The sequence below is a fragment of the Neolamprologus brichardi genome, chromosome 16 (assembly GCF_056152115.1).
Source record: "Neolamprologus brichardi isolate AB-2024 chromosome 16, ASM5615211v1, whole genome shotgun sequence".
NCBI lineage: Eukaryota > Metazoa > Chordata > Actinopteri > Cichliformes > Cichlidae > Neolamprologus > Neolamprologus brichardi.
Window position 1 is genome coordinate 23,296,581 of NC_142119.1, and position 19,484 is coordinate 23,316,064.

Sequence of the window (19,484 nt, forward strand, 5' to 3'; positions counted from 1 at the left end):
CTACTTTCAAAAATAGTGGTTGTGAAACGCTGTGAAAGCGCCAGAAAAATGCAGCTTTTGTTGACTCTGACTTTGTTACACTCTGTTCTCACTAGGTGCGGGAGTGGGCCTTAAAATTATATCACAATCTTTCAAGAAAATTTGGGATAACCTGTGGTTGTGATGTTTCATTATTGAATCATGACCGGTTTACATTGTTATAGCATTTAATGTGAATGGTTACAACATTGTTGGACAAACACCAGAAGCCACCAATTCTTTTTCTTTTCTTTTTTGTCTTTTTGATGAAAGTAGGTTCTGTCGTAATTTTACTGATGTGACTGAGCCACACAAGTAAAAGTTCCGAATGTGGAGGTAGCTTTGTCAAGCTAAGCTAATGTTGTCCTCTTGTTTGTAGTGTTCCCCAAGTATTTCAGTTTATTTAATAAAATAGGTACAATACTTGCTTTTCCCTGTATCGATACAAGTGCAAACAAAATGAATACCCTTTTCAATCCTTCTTTTCCAATGAGCTAATTTTAAATGAGCTAATGAAACACTTCCTAATTTGAAGTGGGAATTTATTAAAAGCCAAACAGCAAAGCAGCATTATAGCATAATAATAGTTAGACGGTATATTTACAGAAGATTATTCTATCCCTGGAATGATGTATCTTTGGCCAGGTTTAATGATGGTGAAGCTAAATGTTGTTTTCACCTTTAAAGGGAATAATTGACAGTTGACTGTATTGTACTTTGTTGGAAGTTGCTGAAATGGCCTTTTTACTTAATTGTGGTTGGAGGCTGAGACGAAGCTCTTGCTGTCAGACATATCTGGTCTTTGCTTATTGTTGTGAACATATAGGGAATATGTACGCATGGTAGTGCTATATCTTTGACATCATGGTGTGACACTTATATATTATGAATATGTGCCATATCATATTATCACAGACAATATAATGTGGCACAGCCCCAGTTGTCACCTTTCTGCAGGTATTACTTGATCTGGTTTGAGCTGTAAAGGCTACACAGCACATTCTTGTTGGTATTCTAATGGCATTAAAGTATGCTTAAAATCCTAGTTATGAATGTTTCTATGAAACATGCTCTGTTCTAGACTGAATCTTTCATTATCTGTGTCTGTCTTAATATGGCTGCTTGGGGAAATGAAGTGATGTAGGTCATTAATGTGATATTTCACTCAGAATTTTTACAATTATGTAATGTGCAAAGGAATATTTTAAAACTATGGAGTATGTGATTTAACTTTAATAAGCCCTTTTCAATTAAAGCACTTAGTGTCTCTCAGACAAATGACAAACCCCATAACCAACCAGTCAGACCTCGCCAGCAATGACAAAAACATAGTAACAATAGTACTGGTTTATCCTTTAAATAGGTTAAAAAACAACTAATGTGTAAGCAGGGGAAATTTTGCATTAGAGCATGTGAAGTCTAAACTTTTCTCATTGTTGGTCCTTTTAATTGGATGGGACTTGTCACTCTGGTAACCAAAAAAGCTTCTTTTTACTTAATAGTTTTTGATGCAAAGGTGTGGCTTTGCTTTAAAAGTTGAACCACTTTAGCCTTACTGCTTCCTTGGCTAGTTTGTGGAGATAGAAGATTGTCCAGGTAGCCCTTCAGAGAATTTGACACCCTGTAGCTCCTCATCTAATTTTTAGGGGTAAGCTGTAACATGTTAGAGTGCAACATTGTTCCAACCACCATGATTTTTTATTCATGTGCTACCATTGGAACATATCACTATCACAACAATATCGCCTTAAATAGCTATAGACTCTCAGTTGTCCTGTTTTTTAAAATTTAACTAAGCCAATGATGTTTTGGTCATTGAGTATTTAAAAACATGGCATCAGAAAATACAGTAGTTTAAAAAAATACTCCAACCTTATTTAACCTAGTAACATCTAGTTTATCATATGTGATACATGAGTTTTCTTGAATTCCATAGACTTCTACAGCATCAATGTAATTTTTCTTTTACCCTCCTCCCAAAAAAAACAACTAACTAAATTGCACAATACATTTTTGTACACAATACAAAAAAAAAAACACCCAAACAAAATAACAATATTTACAAAATACAAATAATAATAATAATAATAATAATTTGCAGGCAATTATTTCATGGTTCAGGCTTTAACGTTTTAAGCTTTGGTCATTACATTGGTTTAAAGTGCCTATATGTAGCCTACGTTTTGGTTTGGAGAGAAAAATATAGCTTTTTGTGTGTCATTTTTTGCAGGGACACATCTTCGTGTATGTCTTCAGGGAAACACATGTTGCACCGAGGAAATGGAGGACAGATTTGGCCAACAGAGTAAACAAGACTTTGAGAATCTGGTTGATGAAATGAGTCACACACTGAGAAGCACCTTTGTTTCGAGACATAAAAGATTTGATGGTAAGTCCTCTTTGCTTAATGCTTTAAGATAATTATTTTTTTCTTTTCTTTTTTTCTTTTAAAATTTGTTTTAATGGTCAGCCACTAGAGAACAAGTGCTGCGAAAAGGAAAACCAAAGGCTTGGGACTGTACATGTTAATTTGAAAGGGTTTACTACAGTTCTTTAGCTCTCCTCCCTGAAGAGGAGACGAGATGTGAAAATCTCATTAATATGCCTTGGAGTGGAGAAACCTCTTGCTGGATTAGACAAACATGGCTACTTGCGCTGAAGATTGACAGCTTCAACAGCAGCACAAAGCCAGCTTCTGCATTATTAAGGTTGTTTGGTGGTCTTGTGCTGTATGTGATCTTGTCCTAGTCCCATTGTGACTTTCTTGACCACTACATGTTTAATAAGTTTTTGTATGGGAGGAGATGTGCTCATTACTGAACCAAGCCTCACTCTGCCTCTCTACTTGTCCCTGTTGGTGTTCTTCTCTATGGGGTCAGCTCCTTCTAGTTACAATTTAATGAGAAATAATAATCCTTTCAACTCTCAGAAGACCATGTGGTTAGCAACAGCTTATCACTGTGGACAACGGTGACAGGTAGAAGAGGTGGAGAACTGTCAAGTGTAGCCGCCTGTCAACACTGTCATTATAATAATAATAATATTAATAATAATAATTATTATTATTATTATTATTATTATTATTATTATTATTATTATTATTGTTATTATTATCAAAATACTAATATTAGTAAAATAGTTATTATTATTTAGAAATCCAACATAATGCCTTTCATTACATAGATATCTTTAAAGTTTAAAGACTTCTTTTTATCTCCAAAGAATTGATGGGCCAAAACTTTCCATGTATAAAAGTTGATTAAAGAATATCTAAGAATATTAGATTGTAATGGTTATTGGTAGTACTTAAACCTTAGCAAATACAGTATATGCTCACACTTTATGCAAAAACATTTTATTACGTACACTTTGTCAGTACTGGGCTTGACCTCCGTTTATCTTCAGAACTGCCAACAAGGTGCTGGAAACGATCCTCAGAGTTTTTGGTTCATATTGGCAAAATAACATCACTCAGTCGCTGCAGATTTGTTGGCTGTGCTTCCAGCATGGGAATCTGTCAATCCAACACAATACAGTGAACTCATTGTAATGTTCAAGAAACCATTTTGAGATAATTTTGAACTTTGTGACATGACGTGTTGTCCTGCTGAAAGTAGGCACCATGCAATATACTGTGGTCCAAAAGGGATAGACATAGTCATCAACAATACTCAGGCAGGCTGTGGTGTTTAAAGGATGCTAAGCTGGTAATTAATGGCCCAAAGTGTACCAAAATGGCATTAAACACACCATTACACCACTACCATTAGCCTGATCCATTGATACAGGGCAGGATGGATCCAGATTTTCATGCTATTGGCTTCATGTTCTGATCTAGACTCACTGGACAAGGCAGCATTTTCTTTTATTGACCAATTTTAATGAGCTAATGGGTATTAGCTTCATTGTCCTTTTCTTAGTTGACAGTAGTGTCACCCGGTGTGGTCTTCTGCTGCTATTTGCTTTAAGGTGCTATCTGTGACCCCAGCTGGTGGTGGCAGATGGTGCCCTTCCTTGAGAATGGTTTTGGGTTTAGGGAATTTCTCTTTCCCACTGTCACTCATCAGTGCTCAAAGGGGGTCATTGATTGTTGGGGTTTTCTCTGTTTTCTTTGTATTATTGTAGGGTCTTTATCTTAAGATATAACTGTCATGATTTGGGACTATTCGAAAATAGCACTGTTGAGAAATTGAATTGAATTGATTCACCTTTCCACCTCATTCTGATGCTTATTTGAAATTCAGCAGTCTTGATCATGTCTACATCCCCAAATAGGAGTGGGCAACATAGCCTTAAAATGATTTCTTTAAATATATTTAAAGAAATAATGATATTTATGATGATATGCAGAGAAAATAAATACTAAAAATATGTGACTGATGCCTGCAGGCATTACCTTTTTATCCTTCTTTTCCAGCGAGTACAGAAGCGTGCAGAACATTGTAACATAATACAACTAAAAAATCTAACAACCACAGTATTTTCCATCCACAGTTAACTCTTCTCATCATGTGGAGTGTAACCACTTAGTGCTCCAGTGATACTCCACTGAATCATTTGTTTCACGTTTGTTTTACACCACTGTATCTAAAACACCAGATGATTCTTGTTGCAGTTAAGGATGTTAATATATTGTGTCTGTTACTGTGAAGAATAATTAAAGCTGCTTGCAGCCACGTCTGGCAACCTTGACTAAAATAAAGGAAGTGTCTTTGGTGAGTAGTACAAGCAAACTTCCCCAGTGTAGGGGTAAAAACTGCATAAAAAGAGACTTAAAAGAAATGCAGAAACTAAAAGGTGCAAAATAATAATATAAAAATAACAAAAAATAAATATATAAAAATATATTTTTTTTTTTTGCCATTAAAGACATAACAAATTAAGGCTTAAGCAATCTTTAGTAAAAGCCCATTCAGTATGCCTCTTAAATAACTTTGACATAAATTATCTGCTACCGTGCATGTAGGACTACATGCACAGGTCCTGGGTCTTCAACATAAATGGCAAAACTCCAAGTTAATTTTGAGTTTTATGTTCAGGTCGAGCATTTTTTAGGTGCGTTCCTCTGTTCTTGACAGCACTACTTGACTATTTGTCTTAATATATGAATTTAACTGTAAAGCAACAGTATCTTTGAAATTTGAATGTCCAGGGATCACAAAGTCAGAATTAGTCTCAGAACTGAAAATTGTTGTTGAGTATTTATTTTACTACCATGAGTGCAGCCATCGAACTGATGCTACGCAACTTGTGTTTGTTGTCATGCCTGCCATAGATGCACAGGAAACAGCTAGAAAACAGACTAACCACAACATTGATAATAAGGACAATTTTAACAACTATGCATCCTAATAGTCTTAACATATATGCTAAACTAAAGTCACCGACATCACCATTAATTACTTGCTGTATAATATGTTAATGTCCACTAAATGCATGTAAATTACAACATGGGTAAAGTCTAATTTCTCAAAAGAGAGAGAGTAATTATCTAAAAAAATTTATTCAAGTAAAGATTGAAAGCATGCATTTTAATATTTTGCGACTGGAATATATTCAAAGTCAACAATGGATATTGGTTGAGTGATTTAAGTGTGCAATTTAATATTCAGCAGTCAATGTCATGTCGTTCTGTCTTCATTCTATTCAAAATATTCAACATATTATATGAAACGAATGCTATTGGGTTACAGCATGCTACTCTCAGATGATTCCACTGGTGCCCAGAAACTCAATGTCACAATGATGTCTGTTTATTTATTTATTTTTTTTCCAGGAATACACTTCTTGAGCCCACATGTGATTCCTGGAAGCATGCATGAATAAATAAGTGTTATTTTGATCATCCCCTGTCAAGATGGTGAATATCATGAGGAAGGAAAATGGGGTTTGTCCAGCAGCACTTAGATGCATGACTAGCTAACTAGATGATTTAACTAGCAGATCAGCTGCTCAGGCAAATTAAAAAAAACTTGTTTTATAACGATTGTATAATTTCTCCGTGTTCCCAGAGGTGCGCTTATTCATTATGAAGCAGTATTACCTAAATAACAAGATACTGAACCAAAGAATATAGTTAAAGATCCAAACAATAAAGAGCTTTTAGTTCACTTAATAGCCCTTTTTCTGTCTTTTCAGAGCTTTGCTTTAGATTTCCGCCTACAGAGAGTCAGTGTATTTGAATATTTTTTTCATTTTATGCAGACTGTGATGACGGGTACTGTAGCAGATAGTAGTTGGGCAGCCCACACCTTCCTGACACCACAGCCTATGTGTCACAATAAGAGGGTACGGTCTCAACCATGCCAAGACTCATCCACTCTGAAATCTCTACAACAGCTCAGGGGCATGGTACACTTGTATCTAAAAGAGAAACAATATCATCAGTGCCAAACGTGCAGCAGAATTCCTGTAATTTAGTAATAAATGCCATTATTATAATATTATAATATTCACTATAATCCATAAAATAACACCAGAGAAAATAACTGGTCTAAGAAACCAGACAAAGCAAATGCTAGCACAGAGAATTCTTTTTTATCTCACTCATTAAAGTCCAACGTCAGGGTTTGTAATTGCTAATCAATTCTTGGCCCTGCTGACCACAAACACCATGGTGCTGAGCATCCTAGCAGAATATTAATGTGGTCCATCCTCTGTAATTTATCCAATACGAACGGCCTCACACATTGTGTGTGGTACCCATTGATATCAGTTGCATTGTCACAGTGTTGTTAAATCTTTACCGTTATATATAAAAATGTAAACTGTATTTTTATGCAGTCAATGTTGAGGTGCCCTTGACCAAAGCACTTAACCCAAAAAGACTCCTGAGAAAGTGCCAACCATATAAAACAGTACTGTGTGGGCAGGAAACAGGTGTGGTTATGTGACTAGATGACTGTACCTGAGATTCTGCCAGAGGCCTCTTTCTCTTTATTTCTCATAGGAAATTTTTGATCTCATTTCTCTAATATTGTAGGGTCCTACTACAGTACAAAGAGTATAGATGACATGACATGAGTGTACAGATGAATTGTGAACTGGCGCTATATAAATAAAATAAAATAACATGGAAATACAACAGTATGTCTGCTTCTTAAGTTATGACGTATCTATCTTCTGAAAGTACTAGTTTCTGGTGTCTAAGTGATGAGTATTTGTTATTTTAGGTTATAAAAATAAATAAATAAAAACTGTTATTCTAACCCTATACAGCTTTTTAGTAGCCCTTTTTTAATAGCACACCTTTAACTAAGCTTTAAAAACTCAATACACACCACAACCCCAGGGCTCCTAGTTCTCCAGACACTGATATTTTAAAGCATCAATAGTCCATTTTCTGCCTGGCAAACTTTTTTGGTATTGACATTAAACTTAGGATGCTTCTTTGTAGTAAATTGCTCAATAATGTCTTCATTACTTATATTCTGTTGTGGATGCTTCTATGACATCATCCATTTTTGCCAACTAGACAACTCCCCACCCCCTCATGTGATGTCCTTCCCAATCAGGCATTAAGTATACTCCTTATGTTTACTATTAATAAAGACAATTTAACCTTCAACCTAATGCTTTTTGGGTTAAGGTTAAAATTGAAAGACAATACTGCGCCTAGGGTAGCTGGTAAGTATATTTGAGAAAAACTATGCTGATCCTCTGTTAGATTTATAAGTCTTTAGACCCTTTGACTTCGTCATAATTTAAAGTCATCCCTTGGTGTTTGCTTTTGGCATCTGAATTCAGATGTCTCCGTTGTGTCAGGCAAGAAAATACGTCTTTTACATGGAAATGTCTTCAAGTGCAGTTCTGATCAGCAAAGTTTCTAGTCAATTTAGAAATACAAAAAAGAAAAAGAAAAAAAAGAAATTGCTCTTTAATGCATTTAAATCATGCAACATTTTATAAGACCTCATGTTAGAGTCCATATGTCAAATCCCTGTTAACGTCTATGAGCTAGCACGCTAACTAAAGGGTTTGATACAGTAACTTAAAAAATGAAGAATAATCCCCTGACATTTAATAACATTAGACCTTAGATGATATATTTGTCTTCAATCGGGTTATCATTTACCTTTTCCTTATTTTATTGATAAGAGCACAGGGTGACCATAAAAGACTGGCCATAAAAATTAACGTAGCAAAATGGAGTTTTGCTACGTTAATTTTTATAAACGATCAACCTGTCATGTTCTCTACAGCAGCATAGCACTCAGAGCAGCACTCTATAGACTGGCACTTCCTGTCAGGCCAATCAATGACCCAGCTTTTGACAGACATGGAGAATCTGAAATGCAGCAAAATTGCTAGTTTCATGTACAATCATTGGAGCTCGAGGAGGCTGAATATCATACTGCTTGTGTTATATTATGCTATTTCAACAATCACAAAGTGAGAACTGGGCTCCTTCTCTGACTAACTATATTGCCGTGAAAGATGCTAGGTGAGTGTCAAGAAATCGTGTATATTTGTGTAGTTTATAGTGTGTATCTTTGCTAATAAATGACATAGAGTTGTGGCAAAGTGTTGCTTACAGTAATGTGACAATCAGAAAATATTCCCAGTTCTAAAGTGATGTAGCTAATTTCTTTCTTGCTTTCTCTGAAAGCCAATGCCCCACTGTATTGTTTAGTGTTTATTCAATTCCTGCCTTGCCCGAGTGAATGCATTTATAAAATCTTGTAATTTCCATATAATTTTAAGCAGCTCCGCATGTTCTCTGCAGAAAGTGTTTTTTGTGAGTGTTTGTGGTTTTTTTGTTGAAATTACAAAATTCTGAGTGGGGGAAAAAACAAAACAAAAAAAAACCATCCATCTTAAATTGCACTCTACTCTGAGACCTTGTTTATGCCTTTATCTAGTTATGTCTAAATATCTCTAATTTCTTTTTGACAGATGACAGATGAGTCCACATCTTGAGATATACTTCCCAGATTCTCAAAAAGCACCAAACCAATTAGAATCACTGTGGTAAAAAAGTATTAAACCTGTCTGCCATAACACTGCAGGTACACCATGCCAGTAAATCTTAGGCCCCTGAAGGTTCTTATCTATATCACATGTTACCATGTCGTCATGTTTCCTAGCAACTACTACCAATGGGCTAAAAAGACTTTTTTCAGCATTTATGCACCTGTAACACCTATAAGCATCACATTGTTTTATTTCACACCACTAATATTTAACTGAATTCCAAAAAGATTTGTGAATGATATATTATGACAGCCTCAGATTGCCCGGCAACCAGACTAAAGTGACCTTTTTTTGGCTTTATGCACCTGTAACACATTATAAAAGGACCACATCATTTTAGTTACAACAATAACATCTCATGTATATCCACAAAAATGTAATTAATCATGCATTGCAACCAGCAATGCGCCAAAATAAGTCTTTTTTCGTTCCTTTTTGTACCTATGAGACCTTATAAAAGCATTATGTCATTTTTATTTCATGATAGTAACAACTAATTTAATTTTCAAAAAAAAACTGAATTATACATGCCTAGCAACCACTTAGCAACAGGTTAAAATGACCCATTTTTAGCATGTAAGCAAAATCTACCAACCCTGTTTTTTTTTATCATTGATATTTATTTATTTATTCATTTGTTTATTTCACTTTTGCCAACAGCGCAAACAGGCCAAACAGTATTGTAGCATGGATGTGTACTGGTTTATATAATTTAACATATCAGTTAAATCCCAATTACTTTTGGTTAAAGTTATTGTGCTCAAAATAACATGAACCGACGCTGAATGTGGCCCAGTTAAAAAAATAAAAAGTTGGTTTATGTATGTAGACTCCAATACAATATATTGCATGTACCCAATTGAAGAAGGCTGAAATGTTTTGGAAAGCCAACCCCTTTTTCCTCCTCAGCTGGCTGGTCACAGTTCAGAAGACTCTAGTAATTAATTCTGCAGGCCACTTCCCCTGAGGGTTCTCACAGTAGATGTCATCCCATCCACAGCAAACTCCTTTGGTTATGTGTAAAGACCAAATGAAGTCGACATCAGAGTCTCTGTTGTCTCCAAAAAGCTGTGGTCTGCTTAGAAATAAAATTTACAAAACTTGCCTTTTCCACCATCTAGTTCAGAAATCTGAAACAGGGATGCTGTGTTTCAAGATTGCTGAAATAGACTGCTGACATCTAGGAGGCCATCCATCAGTAGGTTTCTGCAGAAGCACAGAAACAGATGCTTTCTTTTTATCACAAAGAGAATGGCTGTGTGTAACCTCTGCACAGCTCTGTGCATATACTGAGGAGCTGGAGCCAAACGGAGCTTTATCAGCGAAATGTAATGAACTCTGTGTAAGCTGGGAGTATTTGAATCACTGCTGTCCAGCATTTCAGCATCATTATTCTCTGTTTGCAGCTAATGCAAATGATTATTTGGACAAACGTCTTAGTAATATATGTTTAGGATTTATGTAAATTCTCCAGGTAATTTTTACTCTTTGACATTTCACTATGGTTGTCATTTTCTGTCATGAAATATGGATCCCCTCAAGAGTTTTCACTAATTACATTATGATGTCTTTTTTAGCCTAATATTTCTGCTGGTGATTTATACCAAGGCCATTCATAATGAAATTATTCATCGTAATCACTCCATTGCAGAGCTTAGAATTATATCAAATATAATGTCATATTGATTATAAACACTGTTTTAATTAAATTGGTTATGTTTAATTAGTCTCTCAGCAGAACGTGGCTGCATAAAGGTTTGTTTTTCTCTTTTTCATGATTTTAAGTCGAATTTGTTTTGGCACTGTCATTAATCTATGTGCACATCGCTCAGCATCACTGACTGTTCTCATTACCACAAACACATTACTGAAGCAAAAATCATGCTTAAAGATTACCATATTTAAATGACTGCTAACTGTGGACATTTATTACATATTCTCAAGTATACTGAAAAATAACCAGACTTTGGCTAACGTCATGAGTCCTGCCTACTGTAAGTTCTAATATAAGATGTGTTAAGTAAATTAAAAAAAAATATATATATATATATATATATATATATATATATATCTTTAGGCACCAAACGTGTGTGAAAGTAAGCTAATTTGGTCAGATTCCAGGGGGAGTATGACAGTTAATACTCACTGGTGCCTCATAAGATGTGCGAATGAACAATAATTAAATCTGATGAGAATAGGGAAAGCAAGTATTTTGTGAGCATGCACTAAATGAAAGCCAGTTTTGTTTTGTGAATACATTAATGTAAGATAAAAAAAAAAAACCTCTGCTCTTCAAGTTCAAATGATACACACCAAAACCCTGCCTTTTTAAGCCACCATACATTAGTCTTTAAACGATGAAATAATATCATAAAATAACATTTTATTTTCTAAAAACCTTGCAAATGATGCGTGTTTTCCATATTTTACTTTCTGTCAGTGTGCATCTCGGGTACCTCTTGATGTAACTAATCAGATGTGACTTGGTGTGGCATTATGGAGAGTCGGGTCATTTGGTTTCTCTGCTGCTGTAATCTGTAATTTTACCTGCATTGCTGGGAGCTAATGACCACTTCAAATCCATTACGCTTTTGTCTGGGCCATTGTGATAAGTGACTCAAATGTGCATGGCTTGGGGGGAGAGGTGTAACTTAGCTTTTATGAATAGCTCGAGAACATACAGATCACCAGTCTACATGATCATAATAGTCCACAATACTGTTTAAAATAAAACACAAATAGTAAAATTTCTTGGAATCAGTAGCTGGTGTGACGATATTAGGACAACATTCTTTTCTTTCTTTATCCTGAAGTATCCCAAACGTGTAGTTTTGCCGCTGGCTTTGTCCACACCTCGCTTCCTACCATCTAAAATCTAAGATCTAAAAGTACTTTTAATCAGTATTTTTATATGATCAATAAATTAACTGATAAATGTGTAAAATGAAAGGTGTGTGTGTGTGTAGGGGGGGGATTCTTCCAGCCACACAATCTTGTTTTTTTTTTTGTCTCTTTTTATTTTACATTTTGATTCAGTCTGTGTCCTCTCATCAACCCTACTCCAGATGCAGGATGCAGCTGCTACTTTCACTGACAAATCACAAAAGTACCATATAAGACAGTATACAGCCCACCAGAAGAGTTATGCATTTTGTCTGGCACATGGCTCCAAAGAAATCCAAGTGCAAGACTCGTTGCTCACATTTTGCCATGTTATAACTTGGTGATAATATGGTAATATTGTCATACAGCTCTTTCTGCTGCCTCCAAGGAGCAAAATATATTAGTTGATACACTTAAGAGTTCACGCTTCTTTAAAGCTTTGGGTTGTACCCATAAAGCCCACTTAGGAATATAAACAGCTTACAGTTTTATTGAATTGGAGTCTGTACTGAATCCTCTTTTGACTCTCTTTGCAGTTAAATGCACAGGTTATTTAAATTTTCATTCTGGCCCTTCTATGCCAATTTTATTGTTATTGGTAGCAGATGGTCAGAAATATCATCTAATCCCACTTTCTGGCATGTCACAGAGGTCATGAGACAAACAACAAGTGAAGTCTAAAAAGGAGAGTGCAGACTCCTGCAAATGCTGCAGTTGAACTGCATTGTGCTGTCATAATCACGATGATGGAAAATTTATTGCATTTCACAATGGTATGCTTTTCACCATATAGAGAAATATTCATATATGCAAAGTGTTTTATCTGAACTGTAGATTCTTTCTGTCAATGAACAGTACAGGAAGGTGTTTTGGGTTTACATGAGTGATATGGACAATAAAGCAAATACAGAGTTTATTATTTTCCAGAAATATATAGGGGAACTTCCTTTTGTTATCAAAAAACTAGTTTACTGCAAATAAAAGTCAACAGAGCTGTGATCTCAGTTCAAAATGAAAACGGCATCAAACCCTATAATTGATTTCTTTGTTTGTTTTATTTTAGTGTTTTCTGGCTGTTGTCATATTTGCATTGCAATCAAGCAGGCTTCCTTTTTAAGCAGTGTTCTAGATTGCAATCAGACACATTTAATGTCATTTTGCTGTGTTTCTGTTTAATTGTAAATGCAGTGAAGGTTCCCTGTGCATCTTGTCAAACCATGTCTATGTATGACATGTACAGAATAAACTGACACCACCGTACAGAATAAACTGAGACCACCGTCACACATAAAATAAAACTGGACAGTAATAAAGGCTTTTTCTGTTTTCTTCTAATCCAGAATTTTTCCTGGAGCTGCTGGAGAACACGGAGAGGTCCCTGCATGACATGTTTATGAGGACTTACGGCAAGCCTTACATGCAGAATGCAGACGTCTTTGAGAACCTGTTTGCTGAACTGAAGCGCTATTACACTGGAGGGAATGTTAACCTAGAGGAAATGCTTAATGACTTTTGGTCACGGCTGCTGGAGCGTATGTTCACACTGCTCAATTCCCAGTATGTCATCACTGAGGACTATCTGGAGTGTATCAGTAAGTACACCGACCAGCTGAAGCCCTTTGGAGACGTGCCCAGGAAGCTCAAGGCTCAGGTTACCCGTGCATTCATCGCTGCACGCACATTTGTCCAGGGGCTCTCCGTTGGCCGGGAGGTAGCCCAGAGAGTGTCTAAGGTAAATGTTCTTAACCCTTTAAATTCTTTAAAAAGCACACATTTGCCCTAGTTTTCACATGATCAAGTTTATCCCAGATATACTTTCAGAGTAATTCGGATTCTCTCAGGGTATGTCTTCAGAAAATTTCGTCCTCAAGGTGGCTCGTTCATGGAGCTGTCTAGAAAACAGTGTTGAAGGGTATGTGGATTGCTCAGGAGAAATTCCCAGACAACAAAAAAGGCGAGAAAAGAAATGTCTGCTATCTCTGTTTATTGCTCTCTTGCCTTATATTTGTTCATCCAGTATATAGAAGTCATTAATCACACTGTTGCCTGTGTATTCAGTTTGATGCAAAGCAATCTGTATGCAGTTCCTGCAATACCATACTGCCCTGGGAGCGTATGTAGGGCTGATCATGTACAAAGTGAGATTAAAGGGAAAGCAAAAGGCTAAGCCTTGGATTTAGTCACGCTTAACAACAATGTTGTTTCTACACTGTCATTTGGGTTCAGAGAAGCACTGATTCACAACATTGCGGATCCATAGCCATCCTCTTTGGCTTCTTTGCTTTTTGTTTTTTCAATACAGTCTATCAGCTAGATTTGATTATCCTGTCTATTATGAATATTTATAGAGCCACTTCCCAGTAGGCTATATAACTAAAAGCTAATGAAAATATAGGAGCCTTGAATAATGAGAAACAGAGGGCAAATGGAGAAGACACTGCTGTACTCTTATGAATCCACCATTCATTTGGTCTGTTAAATCCCACCATACTTGAGCATTAACCACGTTCCCTTCCTTTCTCCTGAGGTCCCACCCTCCCTAACAGTAGTGGCAGTGAGGAGCATTTAGCCACAGAAGATATGTTGTTAGTATGCATTTAGAGTTGTACCCTGCAGTCCTTAGAGCCCAGCGTGTCCTAGCTTCACCTCTTGACATTTCAGTGGGACCTGAGATCCAGGTCATCTGTCTGGGACTGCAGCCCTTTGATCCTCAGGGTATAAAGTCATCACGAGAGATTGGGTGTAAGCATAATAAAAACAGACACCCTGCCAGAGGTGTCTGTTTCTCAGCGCTGCTAAGATGTGACATCCATGCTTATTGCTCCTGGGATATACAATATATTGAATTAAAGTAGGTGATGTAGCATTTTATTGCTTTTCACAGCTTTGAGGAAGCGCAAACTTGTGTCTAGATCTCATCAGCACAGCTCAGACTTGTGCTATTTGTAGTGAATACAATTTAATAATCATTTTCCTAGTTGACAGTTTTTAGAATATCTGAAATGTCATGCAGGTAACTAAAAGGAAAACAGTCTCTGTAGTAATAAACTCTATAGAAACAATTTGCTCTTTTGTTCTGGAAAAAAACAAAAAAATAAAAAATAAAATGATCTCTGTGTTTTTATTTTAAGTCACAATATTTTAGTTATTGTTAAAGGGAGTCATGTTGGAACTCTTATAGACAGCAAAGTGTAAGGATGGGTGCATACTGAATATGTATTATTTGATTAACAACAATATTTTGATTGTCATTCAAAGCAATATTGATGTGTTTTCTGCATGAATTGTTTAATGGTTATAGAGAAAGAGGAAATGCACCTTTCTCTTAATTTCTCCAAATCTAAATTTGTGGAACGATGAGGCACCACTGTATTTTTCTGAAATTGTGAAAAATTTTACTTTTAAATGTTTTTTTCAATGAAATGGATAAGTGAGCACCCATAAATACTGCTAATTCAAACAGTACTAACAGTGATTATTTCTCCTCACGGCCTTGTGATCTACAAGAAACTTTTGTTGACTGCCCTGAGCTGCTGCCTTACACCTGTGTCAGGTGATACAGATGCTGGCAGAAGCATTTTTAGAATATTCAGTGTCAAGTTTTGTATTTGACGCCAGTTGTCTGCGAGTTGATGTGTGGGGGTTGTCTGCTAGTGAGGGCAAGTATGTCTATGTATAATGTGTTTTTCTTACGTGCCTTCCTCTCTTGGTGATTCTTAGCACTGCACTGTGAAAGAAGGGGGTATGAAAGAAGCAGGGCTTTGAAGCACATCAGTTGTTAAGACATATCACTGAGAGCTTCTCTAATTTGTAGAATTTGAAAAGGTCAGCCATGTTTTTTGTCTAGTCCAGGCTTGACTTGTACTTACTTGGCTTGAGTGTAAGTTCAAAGGCAAAATGGCAAAATTGCAGGAGAGCTGACCACAAATACCAGTTGCACACTGCACTTAGCTGTCTTCACAAAAAGAAGTGAATAATAAAAAAATATATATGAAAAAGAAAATGAATGGGTAAACCTTAATTTTTAAGATATTTTTTGTCAGGGTCCTGCTTACACCTCTGATCTGCCAGTTCCTCAGAAGCCTTACTTTTTGCTTGAAATCATTTGCCGTGGACTTTTTAGTACAGTAGTTCTAAATTCTCCGTTTGTCGCTGGCATGTTGCTTATGTTGTCAAATAAAACATAAGGTACTATTGTGGTATGAACGCCTTCACTTCCCAATCCTTTCATGTTCTTAGCGCAGGCTTTTGTCCAAATCAATTTACAATAAGTGCACTCATTTTACACAAACAACAGCTAATTTTGGTGAAGACGTTTTTGTGCATCGCTTCTTTAAAACAAAAAGAGCTGTGATGCTGCATTATAGCTGCTTTTCTTATATTTTTAATGCAGTGAGACAATAATAAGTGTTAGAGTGTAGTGTAAAAAGGCACTTTTTCCAGACTAAAAGGTGTTTAAGATTTAAGAGTCTTGTTAGTTCAAGAAAATAGCTCATTTAATTTTAAACATCTTAACAGGTCTTCAGAGTGCAAGTAACTGCATACTGAGAGTAGGAATAATGAATGCTCCATATTAGAAATAATGTCATCAAATGTTTTTTAGCAGATCGCATAGTGGAGTTTGTATTTGCTATCAGATCTATTTCCTCACTATAATTTCAAAAAACACACTAATGACATTTTGCACTTTGGCACTCCCACAGTCTGATAAATGACTTGAATAGAATATAGCAGCTGATGGTCAGCTGTCTTCTGTAGTTTTTTTTATTGTGAGTATTACTTCTTGTGAATGAGAGCATTTTTCATTGTAGCTAACTTCCCGCTGTTCGTCAAAGTAGCCTAAAGGTTAATTATCAACCAGGGGTTCTTGTACCCTAGAGGGTACTTCTGCAGCTTCCAATGGGCATCTGGAAGGATTAGTAATCCATCCATCCATCTTCCTGCGCTTTATCCGAGGCCGGGTCGCGGGAGCAGCAGCCTAAGCAAAGAGGCCCAGACCTCCCTCTCCCCAGCCACCTCCTCCAGCTTATCCGGGGGAACACCAAGGCGTTGCCAGGCCAGCCGAGAGATATAATCTCTTGAGTGTGTCCTGGGTCTGCCGCGGGGCCTCCTCCCAGTGGGACATGCCTGGAACACCTCACCCAGGAGGCGCCCAGGGGGCATCCTTGTCAGATGCCCGAACCACCTCAGCTGGCTCCTTTCAATGTGGAGCAGCAGCGGCTCTACTCTGAGCCCCTCCTCCGTGAATCGCTACCTTATCGTGGTGGAGGGGTTTGTGTGTCCCAGGGATCCCAGGGGCTATGTTGTCTGGGGGCTTTTGCCCCCTGGTAGGGTCTCCCATGGCAAATTGGTCCTGGGTGAGGGACCAGACAAAGAGCAATTCAGAAGACCCTTATGAAAAGAACATTGTGGGAACAGTTTACCCTGCCCGGGATAGGGTTACCGGGGCCCCGCCCTGGAGCCAGGCCCGGGGAGGGTGCCCGAGGGCGAGCGTCTGGTGGCCGGGCCCCATGGACTAACTTAACTAACTAAGTCCATGGGGCCCGGCCGGGCACAGCCCGAAGAGGAGACATGGGCCCATCCTCCCGCAGGCCCACCACCCGCAGGAGGCGCCATAGGGGTCGGGTGCATTGTGTGCCGGGTGGCAGCCAGGAGCAGAGGCCCTGGCAGACTGACCCCTGGCTGCCAAGACTGGCAATAGGGACATGGAATGTCACCTCAGGATTAGTAATTTACAATCAAATCAAATTAACATTTGGAACATGAGAGATTGTGGTAATGAAGGGCTGAATTCACTTGATCTGGCAGGGATGTGTGGTTTTGTCTGGGGAAAAAAAACCACATGATGCCATTCCATGGTATCGTGAGTTATCCTGCTGGCGGAAGCTATCAGAAGATACACTGGTGCACTGTGGTCAGGAAGGGTTAAACATGATCAAGAACAGAACTCAGAGAGTCTATGATATTTAAACCATTCTCAGCTTGTACTAAGGAACCCTCCACACCATTACACTGCCAACAACAACCAAAAACTTGCTGCCACGTGATTGGCTGATTAGATATTTGCATTAAGAAGCGACTGAATAGACATACCTAACAAAGTGGTCAGTAGTTGTATGTCATAATTTATCCTATTAACTTATTAAAATAACCCTGTTTTTGAGTTGCACCGTTTATCTGTTAAACAAACTGTAGTGAAAAGCTGAAACAAACAAAGGTGCATCTTATCTCTCGCTTCACTGCTTATCATCTTCAATATCTATACATGCAGTCACTGTAACATAATGTATTTCAGAGGTGTTTAATTGTCTGTTTCCTGCAGCTGTTAGCCTATTACTATCGATGCATGTATGTGTTTTCATACATGGAGACAGTTTATCAGGTTATCTATGAAAGCAGATTTTTCTACTTTGCCACTTTTGTCTTCTTTATTAGTTTGGATTTTTACTTTTTCATTAGTGACATAACCTTACATTTTAAAATAGAAATTATATTCCATAGGGTGGGGAAATAGATATTTGACTTTATTTAAAGACTTGTGGTTTAATTGCAAGCCAAAGTATCCTATGTGAAGTGTTCATCGGCAGTGACTGATTGCATAAGAACATTCTTTAAAAGTCTTCAGTCAGCAAAAACGGTCTCTCTCTAGGGCCTTTGCTGATTAATAACTGAAACTTTTTTTGACAATAGGACAATAGTATCATGGTAAAACTTTGCAAAGGTTTTCTACTGGACAGTTTTCTTGTTATAAATTACTTAAAATCCTTTAACTGGCACAGTTACTTCAATAAAATAGATTTATAATTACCATATATTCTGTAGGTGCTACTACATACTAATGACCGCTGTCACATTCTGTGTCCTTGCAGGTTAGCAGCACTCCAGCATGTATTCGAGCAGTGACAAAGATGCTGTATTGCCCCTTTTGTCAGAGTATGCCAGGAGTAAAGCCTTGTAAGAATTACTGCCTGAATGTCATGAAGGGCTGCCTGGCCAATCAAGCTGATTTGGACCCAGAGTGGAACCAGTACATCGGTGAGTCTTTTCAACCACTTCCCCAGCCTTTTTTATTTTAACCTCTGCTCTGCTGTTCTATTATTTCTAAAGTAACATACCAATTAAATGTGTTGCTATAAATTCATGTCTGGGCGTATGGTTTTATAATATGACTGAATTGAACTAATGGATGTGGGAGAAAAGCAGAGAAAGCATGTTACATCACATGAACACTCACAGTAAAGCAGATCAAAATTTTCACTTACACCATCACTTTTAGCTATTCCTTTTTGCTGCTATACACAGGGTTATATTTTAATTGCATACCAAAAAGTGACACGAATTGCTTTAAAGCTGGACAGATAATAGTATGAGTTGAATAATCTTTTAAGCTCCCTGGTGTAGACCAGAGAACTGTAACTGTGCTTTGAAAGCAGTTAAAAGAGTAAGCTGAAAGCTGCACACTGGGGTGTTGTTTTGGGTGATGTAGGCAAAAGCTGTAAACCTTTTAAATTCCAGAAAGTAACTGGATTAAATGTTAATATTACAAATATTGCTTTGTTTTGCTCAAATCTTAATCTTAAAGCAAAGATGCTTTAGGCACGGTGAGACCT

General features: G+C 37.2%; 1 protein-coding gene across 2 annotated transcripts in view; it reads left to right on the forward strand.

Annotated features, from left to right (window-relative positions):
* Positions 1-19,484, forward strand: part of LOC102781640 (glypican-6-like) — an 83,657-nt gene that overhangs the window by 17,663 nt on the left and 46,510 nt on the right. For both annotated transcript variants that reach the window (XM_087829915.1, XM_006788407.3), the window contains exons 2-4: positions 2,249-2,407; positions 13,215-13,606; positions 18,744-18,909. In XM_087829915.1, coding sequence (XP_087686041.1) covers positions 2,249-2,407; positions 13,215-13,606; positions 18,744-18,909 — 717 coding nt within the window. The remainder of the gene's footprint in view (positions 1-2,248; positions 2,408-13,214; positions 13,607-18,743; positions 18,910-19,484) is intronic.